Source organism: Gopherus evgoodei, chromosome 10, assembly GCF_007399415.2.
Source record: "Gopherus evgoodei ecotype Sinaloan lineage chromosome 10, rGopEvg1_v1.p, whole genome shotgun sequence".
NCBI lineage: Eukaryota > Metazoa > Chordata > Testudines > Testudinidae > Gopherus > Gopherus evgoodei.
Window position 1 is genome coordinate 84,543,362 of NC_044331.1, and position 17,664 is coordinate 84,561,025.

General features: G+C 50.3%; 1 protein-coding gene across 3 annotated transcripts in view; it reads right to left on the bottom strand.

Moving 5' to 3' along the window:
* The window catches only part of SCNN1B (sodium channel epithelial 1 beta subunit), a 38,107-nt gene extending 23,775 nt beyond the window's left edge, over positions 1 to 14,332 (bottom strand). The window contains exons 1-3 of one of the 3 annotated variants that reach the window (XM_030577901.1): positions 14,289 to 14,332; positions 1,343 to 1,661; positions 275 to 596 (exon numbers count right to left, since the gene is read on the bottom strand). In XM_030577901.1, the coding sequence (XP_030433761.1) occupies positions 275 to 596; positions 1,343 to 1,653 (633 nt within the window). In that variant the 5' untranslated portion in view covers positions 1,654 to 1,661; positions 14,289 to 14,332. Of the gene's footprint in view, positions 1 to 274; positions 597 to 1,342; positions 3,938 to 9,898; positions 9,983 to 14,288 lie in introns of those variants that run through there. The other 2 variants (XM_030577902.1, XM_030577900.1) reach the window with 2 other exon arrangements.
* Positions 14,333 to 17,664: the final 3,332 nt, after the last annotated feature.

Sequence of the window (17,664 nt, forward strand, 5' to 3'; positions counted from 1 at the left end):
AGCTATTCCTTGGAACGGCCAGGAGATGCCACCTTAGCGGTGAGTGGAGCCCCCATCACAAGCCCTATCTGCCTTGCTTCCAGGGTCTAACTCTATTTATTCTCTGTACTATCATAGCACCCAGGAGCCCGGGTCTTCAACCGGGACCCTGGTGTGCTAGTGCTGTCCAGAAACAGAACAAAAAGACAATTCCTACTCCAAGCAGCTCACAATGTAACGTGTCCTCGAGCGAAGTGCAGAGCACGTCCGCAGGGAGCCATAAACCTCCACTTACCAGCTTCACTGCCACTTTGTGTTTCTTCGCTTCTGACGTCACGTTGGACAGGGCGGGAGTGGAATTGTTAGGCTGGGTTCCTGAGCCACTTTGGTTGGTCTCAAAGAGATCGATAATGACGGGATGGTCTGGGTCACTTTCATCAATCAGAACCAAGGGGATTTGGTTCCAGAGCTTCAAGTCTAACCTCTGAGAAACAGTCTCACTGGAGTGTAGTGGGGGAGTTGAGATTGCGTCCCCATGCTTGGACTGCAGGATCCTTTCCAGGGCTGCCTCAGTGAGCTCATCCAACTCTTTCAATAGATGCCTCACCTTGGAGTATCTGAAGGACAAAGAGCAGTTAGCAGTTGCTGGGAAGATGGCAGTGGCTTGCAGTAGATTGAATTTCTATAGAGAACACGGGCCTTAGGTAGCTTCATAAAGAGTTACTGAAAAATGAATGAAGTCCATGCATGAAGTGTGATCTATGCTAGAATATGTATCCTACCTGCCAGACCCTGGAGCAAGAACCAGATATAGAATTAGCGAGGCGCTAAACAATCAGTGTTTTACTGATGACTTGCTGTGTTTACAGAAATAATATCATCTTTCAAATAACTCAGGTTTCTGGGTCAGCAGTGGGCTAACATACCCAGAAGCCACTCTGGAAGGAGAAGATACAAAAATCAACCCACTCATTGTGGGTCTGCTCTGAGTTTTGCGAGATAGACTGGGTTGGCCTTTACACTTAGGATCATGCCTCTGCTCTGTCATATTGATGTAAATTTAAAGTATGTCCAGTGAAGTCATTGGACTGCCTGATTTCACAGGAGTTACTCTGAATTTACATTGGAGTAACCGAGAGCAGATATTGGCCTTTTGTGGCACCCAGATAATGGGGTTGGGTTGCAGAAAGTGTTTTCATTCATTTCTTTTGTTTTCATTTGTTTAAGGGCTTGCTGAATGACAATGCACACTTTCAGAAATCCCGTATCTTTGCAATTTGAGATGGAAAAGATTTATAGTGCTAGGCCCTGGAAATGTCTCTGATCAAGTCAGCTTCACATTTGGTGCAGACAGGGGACTCACTTGTAGGGGCTGGCATTGCAGACCGTGACTGCTGGGAACTTCATGGTCTTAAACCCTATAGAGAGAGATGAACTGACACTGTAGGAGAGGTATGTGTCAATGAGGATCCCCCATTGCCAGAAGACGAGAGATGCGAAGAGCAGAGTCAGGAAAAACCAGATGACTTTTTTCTTTGGCCCCTCTCGGATGATGCGCTTGGGTCCATGTGTGTTGGTGTTATCGCAGTACCAGACCAGCAGCTCTTTGTATGTGTATCCCGGCCCCTTCTGGAGACGGTGCAGCACTCTAATGAAATACCTTTTAAAGTTCATTGTAATGCCTGTGAACATGCGGGGGAAACAGAACTGGTTAATCTTAGGCGGCGGGATTTAAATTACTTGCTGTATTCTGCTTGTAGGAGTCCTTCACATGGGAGCTCTCCAGGTGGGTTTCACAGATCACAGGGTAGTGATCTCACCTATGCCCTAGCAGTTGTGGTCTTTGTTGCCAGGAGGGAAATGTGAATGAGATTCTCAGCCTCTCACTACCTGTGTTGAAAGAGACCTCTCAACCTCCTACTGTCCCGCTCCAGAGCTGGGCCTCCTCCAGCAATACTGAAAATCCTTCCCACCTAGACATGGGTAACGGAAAACATGCAGTTATTGAAAGGCAAGTCATACTTGCAAACCCATTCTGAGCCTATTACAGCCTACACTGTGTAAGATCCTTGGAGAAGGGACCTAGGGTGACCAGACAGCAAATGTGAAAAATTGGGACAGGGGGTGAGGGGTAATAGGAGCCTATATAAGAAAAAGACCCAAAGTGTCCTTTTTCAAGACTAAAAATATCAAAGTAGCAAGGGGTGCCTGCAAGAGAAGGAACAGTAGGTTTATTTATTTTTTTCAGATTCCTTTGTTTTAAGATAGTATCAGTACATTTTGTGCTGCTGATATGAAGGATGCTGCATATTTTGGACTGGTATTGTGAGTACATGGTACATTTTATGCTGTTATTGTAAGTTGAGAATGCATGTTACTAAATCTTTATATCCCGGAGCAGAATTTCACAACAAAAGAGAGATCTAGCTAAGTAGAAAATCGTTCAGAGGTTTAAAATGTAGAACGTCAGGATTGAAGACCCATGTTAAATATGGTATGAAGCATACTGGGAACAGTAATACTGAAGGTGTAAAACTAGAAACGTTTCAGTATTCAGAAGAACAAATTCTGCTTTTATGCAATGTTACTCTTACTAAATGTAATCCCATGTAAATAAAATATCAAAGGAAAGTTGCTGTACAGGTTGCTGGGGTGTAGGTCAGGCACTCAGATCTCTTTACACCTCTAGAATGGGAAGGCAATGCAGGCTGATTTCATTCGGTTAGATGGTCTTTTTCTCTTGGGCCTATTTGGTGAGATGACTGCATCAGTCTGAAACCTCACCTAGCCAAGCCGAGGAACTGGATAGTAACTGTGTACTCACACAGGCTCAGCTGTTTATGGGAGTGGTGAGGACACCTTCCAAATCTGGCCTAGATTACAAGTGCAATGAGTTTGATAAAGATTGAAAATGATTCACTGACTTTGTGACGTCTCACAGCTTCATGCTGAGCGGGAGTCAAACTCCCATCTGTCTCCAGTTACTCACAGCCCCATAATCCTGTGCCATGCCCCAACAGCTCCTCATCACCCAATATCAAATGTCATGAGACCCAGATTACCTCTTCCCTAAGGAAAACCCATGCGAAGGAGCTCTGAAGGGGAGGAACCCTCCCGTCCCTCCCCCTTAGCACTATCTCATTCCAGAGATTTCCTAGGATTGTTCTGTCAGGGACAGGGCTTAGATTCTTTCCTCCTGGGAACAGGAGGAAGTTTTGTCCCCACGCCCAGCAGATTTCATGGAATCTACAAAGGGGACCTGGGGCCCCCAGCTCTCTGCCTCCCTGACAGCATTACTCCAATGACATTACAATACCAAGGAAGGACTCTCCGAGCCCCCCGCTCTCAAGAGTTTCTTCAGCATGAAGGGGGCCTTTAGGTTTGATTAATTTCCCACTGGCTTTTGTGCAGGTCTGTGGTGAGGATGAGGGCGGGCAATAGGCACTTTTCGTGCCTATCTCTTCTACTTTCCAGACATCGATGCCTGACCCTGCAGAAGACCTCTGCAGGGGCTGGGGTGCTGCAGAAGCAATGACTCTTCGCTGAATCCCAACTCATCCCTGTGGAAGACAGGAGAGGTCCAAGCAGAAGGTCCCCTCTGAGCAGGCAATTCCAGAGGAATAAACAAGCCTGTGGCACAGAGAAAGGCTGGAAGTTTATTACATGTGGCCTTTTCACCTCTGCTGTCCTGCCACCAGTTAGACATCTGCTTGCTAAATCCCGGATCAGGAAACCCCTTGTCTCACAAACTGGCATAACCAAAATACACTGGAAGCCAGAGAGATTGGCAAAAGCAAACTAGTAAATATTTCCCCCTCTTTTAAAAAAATCCATTAAAAGATTTAGATTGATTAGATTAGATTAAAATTAAAACACACCTGAATTCCACTGGGTAATTTCCAACTTTGATCATAGAATCATAGATTAGGGCTAGCAGAGACTGCAGGAGGTCATCTAGTCCAACCCACTGCTCAAAGCAGGACCAACCCCAACTAAATCATCCCAGCCAGGCCTTTGTCAAGCCTGACCTTAAAGACCTCTAAGGAAAGAGATTCTACCACCTCCTTAGGTAACCCATTCCAGTGCTTCACCACCCTCCTAGGGAAATAGTGTTTCCTAATATCCAACCTAAACCTCCCCCACTGCTACTTGAGACCATTACTCCTTGTTCTGTCATCAGGTACCACTGAGAACAGCTGAGCTCCATCCTCTTTGAAACCCCCCTTCAGGTAATTGAAGGCTGCTATAAAATCCCCCCTCACTCTTCTCTTCTGCAGACTAAATAAGCACAGTTCTCTCAGTCTCTCCTCGTAAGTCATGTGCCCCAGCCCCTGATCATTTTTGTTGTCCTCTGCTGGGCTCTCTCCAATTTGTCTACATCCTTTCTGTAGTGGGGGGCCCCAAAACTGGACACAATACTCCAGATGTGGCCTCACCTGTGTCAAATAGAGGGGAATAATCATTTCCCTCAATCTGCTGGCAGTGCTCCTACTGATGCAGCCCAATATGCCACTGGCCTTCTTGGCAACAAGGGCACACTGCAGACTCATATCCAGCTTCTCATTCACCGTATCCCCAGGTCCTTTTCTGCAGAACTGCCACTTAGCCAGTTGGTCCCCAGCCTGGAGCAGTGCATGGGATTCTTCTGTCCTAAGTGCAGGACTCTGTACTTGTCCTTGTTGAACCTCATCAGATTTTTTTTGGCCCTATCCTCCAATTTGTCTAGGTCACTCTGGACCCTATCCCTACCCTCCAGTGTATCTACCTCTCCCCCCAGATTAATGTCATCTGTGAACTTGCTGAGGGTGCACTCCATCCCATCATCCAGATCATTAATGAAGATGTTGAACAAAACTGGCCCCAGGACCAACTCCTGGGGCACTCTGCTTGATACCGGCTGCCAACTATAGACATTGAGCTGTTGAGCCCAACAATCTATCCAGCTTTCTGTCCACCTTATAGTTCATTCATCCAATCCATACTTGATAGACCAGACTAGCTGGATGCCCTGGGATCTGCGTTTGCTCCGCTGTTTATTCACTCTTCCCACTGATCAAATAAGAATTTGAAACTGAGAGGTGCAGAGTCTGGTCTTGTTTCAGTTCTAAAAATCTACCACTGAAGGGGATCCTGAGCTCACACAGCTCTGTGTATCAATGGCTCATTTACTTGAGGGGCTCAGCTTTATGGGGAAGCTGCCTGACCCCAATTGTGTCTGATAATTTTGAGATTCAAACGTTACCCTGAAATGAACATACACACAATTGTCCTCCCTCCTGACTGCTTGACGGGAGATTCCCCTTCTCCTTTCCCCACATACACTGTCCTTTCTCCCTCCTGATCTCTGCCCCACTCACATTCTCCTCCGTGCCCCACCAGAGTCTCCCAACTCCCACCTGTCCCCCTCAGCCTCCCACCCTTCGAATTCTTCTTTGCCCCCCATTCCTTGCTGCACCTTACTGCATCCTAACCCCATGGGTTCCTCTGCCCCCTTTAGTCTTCCCTGGTGCCCCATTCCTCTTTCCTACAGCCCACCCTCCTTACTCTACTAGATTGTGCTGGCCCCCTTCATGTGCCCTTTGCAGCACCCTCCCTGCCCCCCCCATGACCTGCTTCTCCCACTGTCACTCCTTGTCCCACTGCCATTCATCCCTCTCGCTGCCTCCTGATAGCACAAAGGAGGGGCCGTTTTTATTAAGCCCAATCTGGCATTAGTCCAATTGGAAACAATGGGAGGTAGCATCCATCTTTGCTAAGGGCAGCCTCATTGCTGCCTGCAAAGGCTATTTTAATTGAGGACAGTTTTGTGGCTTCACCTCATTAAGAACAATAGAGTGGCAACCATTTTGAAAAAGGGCAAAGCTGTGCAAGTTTGCTCCTAATTATCCCCAGAAGCTTTAAAAAAGAAAAACGCACATGGCAACTCTGCTACTTTCTCGTGTGTGTGTGCACTGATGGGAAATGCATTCTGCTGGCCACCTATTTGGAATAGCTCACTGAGATAACTGTTACTGTAAGAGGGGCCATGGATTCCTTTCAATGCTTTCTCCCTGTTCAAGTAACTTGTACATTCCTGGCCAGATATTTTCACTCCTCTTGCTGCCGTGGTTAAAATGTATCCACAGCCCTTCCTCTAAACCTCCTCCCCCTATAGCCCATCAAACCAGCAGTGAGGCTACCATAAAGTTATTGCAGTGTAAACCGAACATTTTAGCTAGTCCTCTTTGTGCAAGGGAACTTTCCTCTTTCAGGTCTCAGTGGAAGAAGCTGGTTGGAGTCCTGTCAGCACAACTTCAGCAGAGCTCTGCCACCAGAGAGAACAACAGGAGTTAGTGCAGAGTCGTCTCTGTGCAGAGAGCAGATCGGGGGGTGGGGGCTAAACCTTCTGCTTTGGTGTTAGGTCCATGTGGGGACAAATCTCTCCCCATCCCCGACACACACTTCTCAAGTGAAAACCTTGGGAGGACACACAATAGAGTTTCTTCTCCCAAACCCCTCCTGTGGGTATTTCCTGGAAGGGTTCAATCAGACACACTGAACTAAGACCCAGGATTCAGACAGTTCCATCCAGAAAGAAATAATGCTCTGAACTCTGAAAATAAATGGTAAAGAAGGCTTTAAGAACAGATCAAATTACAACTCAACCCCTTGTTAGCTCACTTCAATTAGAACGTGAGCTACCCCATTCCTGCCGGAAACACAGTGATTGCCCATCACATGGATAACATGTTCACAGCTCTGCAGGATATGGGAATAACAACATTTTCAAATTAGGGAAGCAAATTACAGTTTATATAAACCAGAAAGCTTTGCACAACAAGTGGGAATGTTTTCAGGGTTTCACAGAATCATTTACCCAATCAGGTGGCTAATAGTTTGGTCTAGATGCCCATGGCTTGCCCCAACTATATTCAAATGTTTCTTCTCCCTCACATCTTTGGTTTGGCAGTTTTGTTGTTCACTCATTGCCTGAACTTGTGCTCACCTTGTTCTTTCTATTAACAACATGAGATTGGTGAGACACTAAGATATTTTCTTTCTATTGTGAAAGTTAGGTCAACATCTGACTGGGAACTGTCAGAGACCCAACCTCTTTCCACTAAGGCACTCGTAATATTTGGTTACTACTGAACAGGACTGGATCAAGAACCAGTGACTTGGGTGAACAGCAGGTTCCTTATTGCCAATCATCCTAGTCAGCCAGGATCACGGCACAGACTTCTGAACTACAGGTGCTTTTCAAAAATGTTCTGAGTAATCTGAAATTGCAGATACACTCAGGAACATCACTGTTCATTAATTAGCCTTTCACTTTACTACCCAGACAGCCACCATTCATATTCATAACACGTGCATAAACTCTAATATTGCAATACCATAAAGCCTATGTTTCTTACATCCAGGATTGAAGGGTTTCCTCTTGTTTCTTTTCAAGCAGAAGTTTCATAACAAACGTATTCTCTTTAAAATAAACTACAATGTTTCTATAGTCTTCTGAATATTTAAACCTTTTCATTTACAAAATTACAATCAGTTAAAATGCAGCATATGTACATCATTGAATACTTATCCTTTTCAGATTAAAACCCCTAAAGTGTTTACTTATATTTCTTTGTTCACAATTTTGCAGCAGTCATTATCTTGAATGTATTTGTATTTATCCATCTAACAAACGGCCCTTTTAAAAGTGACTTTGTAGCTCATATTTCCAGTACTTTCAGCACCCTTTTGTATTCTCTTGCAACTAGTTGTTTTCACAGAATTAGCCATCATATCCTAGATTCAGATGACTTATTTTATAATGTTTTCCTGTTATTTAAAACCATGTCAAGTAGTTCAAACACAACATGTAATTGTTTATTTACTTACCCTAATGTTTTTCATTATTTTCTAAATATTCAATTAAAATTTTCTTTGGGATTCATTTCCATTATATTATACTAGTTACAACCCCACAAGAAGCAGAAAAATAACTACTAATATAAACAAAACCAGCTAATCTGACCAGGTTTGTTTTATTGCTCAACCTAAGGACACTATCTTGCAATTCCTATTCACAAGAGACATCCCACTGATGTCAAATGACGTGCTTGCCTGAGAGAGAATTATTCATGTGAGTAAACTTTTGCAGGGTTGGACCATCCGTGAAGAGAAAAAACAAACAGCATAAAAGGTGAAAATGAAATGAGAATTTTATATTCATAATTTAAGACATTATTAATAGAGGATTTTTAATTAGGACTAATCTTGACCATGCCCCTTTATAGATTTTAACACAACTGACATTTCTAAATCCATCTGAGGAGACATGCCCTGGTTCTGGACATGGGAAGTGCCCTGAATTGGCTCCAGCCTAGAGTTAGGCTCTGCCCACATCTGCTGTGACTTCAATAACAATTTTGAGGAAATCTACCCATCTTTGCAGAACCACTGGTGCACCTCTGCTGGTGACAGAAATGGTGGGAGAGCTACTGGAGGCAAAGCAGAGGAATTTTTACCTCCTATCATCAAGACCTGCTCTGAGCTGAGTTGGATGGCATGGTAGTAAAAGGGCTCTGCCCTGTTGAGGAGGAAGCCATAATTCCCAGCTTGAGTAGCCATCAAGAGAAGTGTAGCAGCAGGAGGGCTGGCTGGCCAAGTACACACCTAACATCTCAGAGGGGATGACAGGGTAGCGGCTTGCACTACCGAGATGACACGGCTATTTTAGCATGGCTGCACCAACACTGATCAAGCTGGCACGTCCACTTGAGCAGGAAAGTACATCGTCCGGTTTCAGGGTAGACATACCCTAAAGCACCCACCAATGGAGCGGAACAGGTAGAGTAATACAAGGGTGGGGAAATCTCCTCTCTACCCGCACCAAAAAATGCTGTGTAAACCAGGCTACTGGAGATTACTGTTTATCCAAATCATTTAAAAAAACTATTTACATGGGAGGTTAAATCCTTGTCAGGTAAATATCCAAAACAAAATAATCATAACAGCTGTTATTTCAAGAGACTTTATACAGGAATATAGTCAGCAGATCTTTCTATAGTCAAATCAGTCTGAATCCCATTTTACAACCCATTCGCGAAGATGGGGTTTATGTGCACTAGGCCTAAACACTGGTCTCCAGGAGCTTTTTAAACATGATTGTGAAATACTTAACCCTGCCCATGTTGACCAGGAAAGAAGATTAGCCCAAACTGGTTTTGAACAGTGTTTAAAACGGTTCATAAAAAGTTTTATCCCCAGTGCAGAGGGAGTCAGTCTTTACCTGCATGAGTTTAACATAACCTGCCTTCACTTTATCACTTTATAACATACTAGTGGGGACTCATATTCTAAGAACCAAATCCCACAGGAGGCAAACAGGCTTTTTACCCTGGGCACACTGATTTCAATGACCCTGCTCAAAGATTTAAAGTTAAGCATGTATCTAAAAGCTTTGCTGGATCAGGGCTAAAGTGGTCAGCATCTTACAGGACTGAAGACTAAACTGGCTGCTAGGTTAGCAAACTGACCATAAATTGATTTAAAAGAACCTTTCCCAGCCCTGAAGAAAAGCTCCATGTGGCCTGAAAGCTTGTCTCTCTCACCATCAGAAGTTGGTCCAATAAAAGATATTCCCTCCCCCAACTGGGGGCTCTAAAAAAACCCAAAAAACCAACACATTTGAACAATGTTCTGCCCAATGCTGGCAGCACAATAGACTGGTTAACAAACACCATTTTAAAGGGATTTTCTAATGTGGCAAGAGGCCAAGAGCCAAGCTCCCTCCCTCTGGCCAGAGTAAGCATGGCTTTCCAAGGGCAAAGCTGGCTGAGAAAAAGAAAAGTTGCACTTTAACACACACAAATGGTCACTTTTCCAGAAGGAAAGTAACCTTACATTTGTTTTTAACCTTTCCAACAACTTTAACACATTTCCTTACCTTAATTTCTACAAGCTTTTTTTCTAAGATGAAATCTTACTCTTTCCTTACTTCTGCAGCCGGGTTGGGCCAGGGTAGCTTGCTACAGGTCTGCAGTCACGCCTGCAATCCTTGAGACAGCTCCTTGTGCTCACTTGAGCTGAATGTCGGAGGAGTTCAAGTGGCTCATGTTTTCTAAAGGGGTACGTCAACGGCTTCTCTGGGAACCCCTCAGGCTGCCCGGCTCTGCCCTTAGCTGGGATGTACCATGTAGTGCAAAGCTCACAGGTGATAAGTGAGAAACTGGCACCCACCCACCCACCACTACTGCACAGATAAATGTACTAACCCCACACCCTGAATCAGGGAACATAGCAGCACAATACTCTTCTCCTCCCCCGGCCTACATCCAAATGGAGGGTAGGGCTGAGAACTGAAGGTGGCAGGAGCCAGACAGAACTCCACACAGGATACTGCAGTAGCGGATGAACATGGGATAATGCATGTATTTGTCCCTGCTGCTTCCCTTAGATCGCACTGTTAGCAAAATTGCAGCATGCAGCAATAGCTGCAGCCATGTGGGACACTTTATGATGCTCTATTGCTGCTTCCAGAAGCTTCTTGTTTTACTGTTTTACCTTCCCCACCCCTGATTTGGGCACTGTTGGGTAAAGTGTCTACCAGATGCTTATCTCCTCCTCTTCTGCTGATCTTCACTTTGCCCCGGGTTGTAAGGATTTTTCTCTAATACATAAATAAGAAATTAGTTTCATTTTTCTTCAACAATGTAACAATACTCTGCCCTTTTATAGTTATCTGAGGATCTCAAAGCACAAAGCAAACTTTAATGGACGCCTTCAGTCAGCAATGGAGCAGTTGTCTACACCAAATGATACCTCCAGCATTGTCCGGACACAGTTAAAAGTTTGGCTCTTGCTGGCATCTGCTACCATAAATGTGTGATCTGAAATAACGTTCAATAACTGACCCTGAAAATCAGTTCTGGATGCTGGGCTTCTGTAGCACGAAAGGAGCCGTATGCACTTCACATTCATGGAGGCCCTATCTGTGTGTATGGTCCCAGAATGGTTTGCCTCAGCATTATGGAGAGGCTGCTCCCACCGTACCCTGAGACCCATAATCCAGTCCTGCTCCTGTTGAAGTCCCAGGGGACATCCCTGTGCCTGATGATGCCCATAGGATCAGACTCCATGTTATAAAATCATGCTGTAGACTACCTATTAGTCTGCAATAGGGTTTGGCTAGCAGAGTTCTCATTTTTAAAAAGTCCCAGTCCACGCTGATTAGGGAGGCTACACAAAAAGTCTGTTGGTAATGACTTGTTTAATAACCAGCTGCTAACATGATTCCAGTACTAGGACAGGCCTGGAATATCCTCTATTATAGTTTCCTTGCTGAAATGTACAACAATTCCTCTCCAATCTTCATCTGATCACATGCCACCTTTTTCACTGCCTGAACCAAAGACAAAATGTGGCTAGAAATCACCTGTAGCCTTGTTTTCCTACAGAAAGGATTTTACTCTATTTTGATTTAACTGTTGCAACTAGAGGTAGAAACACTTTTATTTCAGTACCACTTTGCAGATGAACAGGCAGTGTAACAAAGATGGAACCAGAAGTGTACATACTCTTAACAGGTAGGAAAAACATTTACTGAACCCGTGTGATGTGTAACTTGATCAGTAAAGGTTTTGCTTCCATTATTGTGTATATCTTGGCTAATTCTGAATGAGATCCAACCTCCCTGTAGTAGGGTCTGTTCTCCTAGACACAAAGCTTAATGCTAACGGGGGATGGGCTGTGTGTGTTACATGTCATTAGAAGACTTTAAAAAAGGATCACATTTTTAAAACAACAGTCTATTTCCAATATGAAAAATTACCGTACTTTTAGAACCAGAACTACATAAGGACTTAGGCACCTAACACCAAGATTTAAGCACCACTGCAATCCACAACTCCCCCACTCAGCTGCCATCTAACCCCGTAGGCGTCACGGCACCGACATTTTTGCCATAAACGTTCCCTAGGCACCTAAGTTTCGGCCTGTGGGCCTGCACACTGCTACCTCAACCAGGCTTTTGGATGCTTGTCTCTTGCCTAAGTCCCAACGCATAATATTCAAACTAGGACAACACAGGAATGCCCCTGCCTCTCTTGCCTGCTGGGCCCCATCCAGTAGGTGTGCTCTAAGCACGCTTAACTCCACACAGAGAGCGGGGAGCGCCTTGGCCTTTCTTCTTCAACTATTGGAAACGTCCCTTCTTGACATACAAATCCTGTGTTTCTTCTGTAAGAGTCAGTGGCCTTTCAATCACTTAGAACAAGCCAAGGAACCACATTCTTTGTGAGCTTTGGTGAGGAGGAAGATGTTGAGAATTACATCTGTGTATCATACATATCAACAGACACATGCTAGTGTGAAGAGAAGACTTGTAACTAGAGCAACCAGAGCTCTAACCTGCAGTTCCCTCACAAGTTTGGATTTCTTAGTGCTTTACCGTAACACTATATCAGGGATATATCAGATAACACATCATACATCCCCAAGGGGGATAGTTTTCTGATGAAAAATCCAAGTGACAGCCGTTTGGGGATGGATGGGACACGTGGAACAAAGGACATGGCCACTGATGTATATGGAAAACCAAAACTCTAACTTCATTCCTTTAGTCACAGAGATTTAAATATAAAAACCCCAGAGGTTAATACAAATTAAATAGGAAACATTACACCTACTGCACTATACACACATTCAGTATACTCTACTGGCATGACAGCCCGTACAAGTGTTGCCAAAGTGTAAAAGAATTGAAAGACCTCAAGTCCCCATCAGCAGATCAAACACTAAAAAGCACCATGCCTGAGTGCCAAGTTTTCTATTCCAAAAACATTGGTATATACATATTACAGAAGGAGATAAAATAAGTGATTCTTTCTTGTTATGTTAGTGAAGCAAATCATTTGCTGACAGAGGCAAAAACAAAACACACATCTTATTTGTTCAAATTAGTCCACTGAGATCCTGAACTTTGATTATTCCTGTGAAATTGATCTGTCTTATAATAAGATAAAATCCATTAGGGACATATTAAGGATGTTGTGAACACCGGAGTTAGGGGTTTATTGATTTATGTAAAGTACTGAAAACTTGTATTTTGCATTAGTATTTCCAGAATGTTTGCACAAATTGAGGTTTTCTATTGCCAGTTTAATGATAACTACCTCATGCCTTTTGTATGGCTTTTTAAAATGTATTCCTCTTATATAGATAGGTTTTTCATCATGGCCTGTAGAAATCTTCCATACTGGGAGTTTCTTCTAGTGATACCAATCAATTTTAGGACTAATTCCTTGCCCTAGAATTTTGATGTTTCCTTTCTGTATGCTACACCCCTACTCTGCCCTCATTTATACATGGAGCTAATAAGTTTTTCATCTTAATTAAGCAAGACATGCACACAAATCCTCACTCATGCTTAATCATTAGACAGCTGCCTAGTGTTTAGAGAAGTCACACCTGCTGTGCTCCTGAACAGATCTCATACATCCTGTCATTCCAATAAGGGCCTCCTTCTCCCTGCCTCACCTTACACAAAGCTATCTGCTCAGGCTATGTCAGTGTGCTGGAGTTCAGCCTGCTGCACATTTTACCAGAAAACCCAATATGGAGAACATCCTCTATCATTCATGCCTGACAGACCTGGCCAGAAAAAACCATGTCACGTTCCAGTGTGTATGAAATACAAACTGCAAGCTGGCTGTTCCCTCCAAGCCATGCTTCTTGTAATGGTGCTGACAGTTTTGTGCTGTTTAGAGGAGCTCCAGTCCTGGTCCAAGGGAACCCAGTGCTGACAGCTCATGTCAATCCGGGCTCAATTTCCTGCTCATCTCAGAGCTCTCCCGAGGGTGAGCGAGCTCCGCAGCTGAGCTAGTGACTCCCAAAGAACAATCAGTCACTCTGCCAATTTCATCTCTGCACATTTTCTAAGAGTGGATAGAAACATTCTTGCAGGAATTGGGATTTGGGGGATTATTCACCCAGGCCCTCAGCCAGCACCTTCTGCCTGCAGGTTGCTGGAGCAGGGCACAGCCCCCTGCTCAGTCCCTGCCGGGCGCAGCTGGTTACCTTTCATCCAGCGGTTTTTGTCCAGGAGCCACTGCGGGAAATGCCCAGCGGGAGGACCCCGGGAGCGGGGGTGGGGGCGGCACGGCCCCGGCCCGGCTATGGGGCTGGCAGGGGGTCCCCCAGCCCTGCGAGCTGCAGCGCGGCGAGGAAACTGAGGCACGCGGCAGCGGTGCCCGCGCTCAGCGGAGCCGCAGGAGACCCCGGGCGCCCCGAGCGCCGCCCGCGGGGTGGGGGCCCGGCCCCCCGCCCCGCGCACTTACCCGGGCTGCGGCGCAGGATGCGGCCGGGCGGCTCTCGCGGCTGAGGCGGGCGGCTCCCTCCAGGCGCGGGCACGAGCGGCGGCGGGAGCGCGCGGCGCAGGGAGCGGATTCGGGGCGCGAGCCACCTCCCCGCCCCTCCCCAAACCTCCTCCCCCGCCCCCTCACCCCCCATCACCCCCCGCACCCCTCCCCTTCCCCCCTCCCCTCTCCCAACCTCCTCCCCCGCCCCCCCACCCCCCATCACCCCCACACCCCTCCCCTTTCCCCCTCCCCCCAACCTCCTCCCCCGCCCCCTCACACCCCCATCACCCCCACACCCCTCCCCTACCCCCCTCCTCCCCCGCCCCCTCACACCCCCATCACCCCCACACCCCTCCCCTACCCCCCTCCTCTCCCCCAACCTCCTCCCCCGCCCCCTCACACCCCATCACCCCCCGCACCCCTCCCCTTTCCCCCTCCCCTCCCCGCCCCCTCACACCCCCATCACCCCCACACCCCTCCCCTACCCCCCTCCTCCCCCGCCCCCTCACACCCCATCACCCCCCGCACCCCTCCCCTTCCCCCCTCCCCTCTCCCAACCTCCTCCCCCTGCCCCCCCAACCCCCATCACCCCCACACCCCTCTCCTTTCCCCCTCCCCTCCCCGCCCCCTCACACCCCCATCACCCCCACACCCCTCCCCTCCCCCAACCTCCTCCTCCGCCCCCTCACACCCCCATCACCCCCACACCCCTCCCCTTCCCCCCTCCCCTCTCCCAACCTCCTCCCCCTGCCCCCCCACCCCCCATCACCCCCACACCCCTCTCCTTTCCCCCTCCCCTCCCCGCCCCCTCACACCCCCATCACCCCCACACCCCTCCCCTTCCCCCCTCCCCTCCCCCAACCTCCTCCCCCGCCCCCTCACACCCCCATCACCCCCACACCCCTCCCCTTCCCCCCTCCCCTCTCCCAACCTCCTCCCCCTGCCCCCCCACCCCCATCACCCCCACACCCCTCTCCTTTCCCCCTCCCCTCCCCGCCCCCTCACACCCCCATCACCCCCACACCCCTCCCCTTCCCCCCTCCCCTCCCCCAACCTCCTCCCCCGCCCCCTCACACCCCATCACCCCCCGCACCCCTCCCCTTCCCCCCTCCCCTCTCCCAACCTCCTCCCCCTGCCCCCCCACCCCCCATCACCCCCACACCCCTCTCCTTTCCCCCTCCCCTCCCCGCCCCCTCACACCCCCATCACCCCCCACACCCCTCCCCTTCCCCCCTCCCCTCCCCCAACCTCCTCCTCCGCCCCCTCACACCCCCATCACCCCCACACCCCTCCCCTTTCCCCCCTCCCCCCAATCTCCTCCCCCGCCCCCTCACACCCCATCACCCCCCCCACACACCCCTTCCCCCCTCCCCTCCCCCAACCTCCTCCCCCTCCCCCTCACACCCCCATCACCCCCACACCCTTCCCCTCTCCCCTCCCCCAACCCCCTACCCCTCACACCCCCATCACCCCCACACCCCTCCCCATCCCCCATCCCCTCACCTCAACCTCCTCCCCCCGCCCCCTCACACCCCCATCACCCCCACACCCCTCCCCTTCCCCCCTCCCCTCAACCTCCTCCCCCGCCCCCTCACACCCCCATCACCCCCACACCCCTCCCCTTCTCCCCTCCTCCCTCGCCCCCTCACACCCCCATCACCCCCACACCCCACCCCTTCCCCCCTCCTCCCCCGCCCCCTCACACCCCATCACCCCCACACCCCTCCCCTTCCCCCCTCCTCCCTCGCCCCCTCACACCCCCATCACCCCTCCCCTTCCCCCCTCCCCCCAACCTCCTCCCCCTGCCCCCTCACACCCCCATCACCCCCACACCCCTCCCCTTCCCCCCTCCTCCCCCGCCCCCTCACACCCCATCACCCCCACACCCCTCCCCTTCCCCCCTCCTCCCTCGCCCCCTCACACCCCCATCACCCCTCCCCTTCCCCCCTCCCCCCAACCTCCTCCCCCTGCCCCCTCACACCCCCATCACCCCCACACCCCTCCCCTTCCCCCCTCCTCCCCCGCCCCCTCACACCCCCATCACCCCCACACCCCTCCCTTTCCCCCTCCCCCAACCTCCTCCCCCGCCCCTCACACCCCCATCACCCCCACACTCCTCCCCTTCCCTCCTCCCCTCCCCCCAACCTCCTCCCCCGCCCCTCACACCCCCATCACCCCTACACCCCTCCCCTTTCCCCCTCCCCTACCCCAACCTCCTCCCCCGCCCCCTCACACCCCCATCACCCCCACACCCCTCCCCTTCCCCCCTCCCCTCCCCCAACCTCCTCCCCCTGCCCCCTCCCCCCTCCCCGCCCCTCCCACCTCCCCTCCCCCAACCTCCTCCCCCGCCCCCTCACACCCCCACGCCCCTCCCCTTTCCCCCCTCCCCAACCTCCTCCCTCGCCCCCTCACACCCTCATCACCCCCACACCCCTCCCCTTCCCTCCTCCCCTCCCCCAACCTCCTCCCTTGCCCCTCACACCCCCATCACCCCTACACCCCTCCCCTTCCCCCCTCCCCCCAACCTCCTCCCCCGCCCCCTCACACCCCCATCACCCCCACACCCTTCCCCTTCCCCTCTCCCCTCCCCCAACCCCCTCCCCCTCAAAACCCCAGCACCCCCACACCCCTCCCCTTCCCCCCTCCCCCTCACACCCCCATCACCCTCACACCCCTTCCCATCCCCCCTCCCCTCACCTCAACCTCCTCCCCTGCCCCCTCACACCCCCATCACCCCCACACCCCTCCCCTTTCCCCCCTCCCCTCACCCAACCTCCTCCCCCGCCCCCTCACACCCCCCTCACACCACACCCTTCCCCTTCCCCCCTCCCCTCACCCAACCTCCTCCCCCGCCCCCTCACACCCCCATCACCCCGACACCCCTCCCCTTTCCTCCTCCCCTCCCCCAACCTCCTCCCCCGCCCCCTCACACCCCCATCACACCACACTCCTCCCCTTCCCCCTACCCTCCCCCAACCTCCTCCCTCGCCCCCTCACACCCCCATCACACCACACTCCTCCCCTTCCCCCTACCCTCCCCCAACCTCCTCCCTCGCCCCCTCACACCCCCATCACACCACAACCATCCCCTTTCCTCCCTCCCCCAACCTCCTCCCCCCGCCCCCTCACACCCCCATCACACCACACCCCTCCCCTTTCCCCCCTCCCCAACCTCCTCCCTCGCCCCTCACACCCCCAATCTCCTCCCCCCGCCCCTCCCCCCAACCTCCTCCCCTGCCCCCTCACACCCCCATCACCCCCACATCCCTCCCCTCAACCTCCTCCCCCGCCTCCTCACACCCCCAATCTTCTCCCCCTGCCCCTACCCCTGCCCCCTCACACACCAATCTCCTCC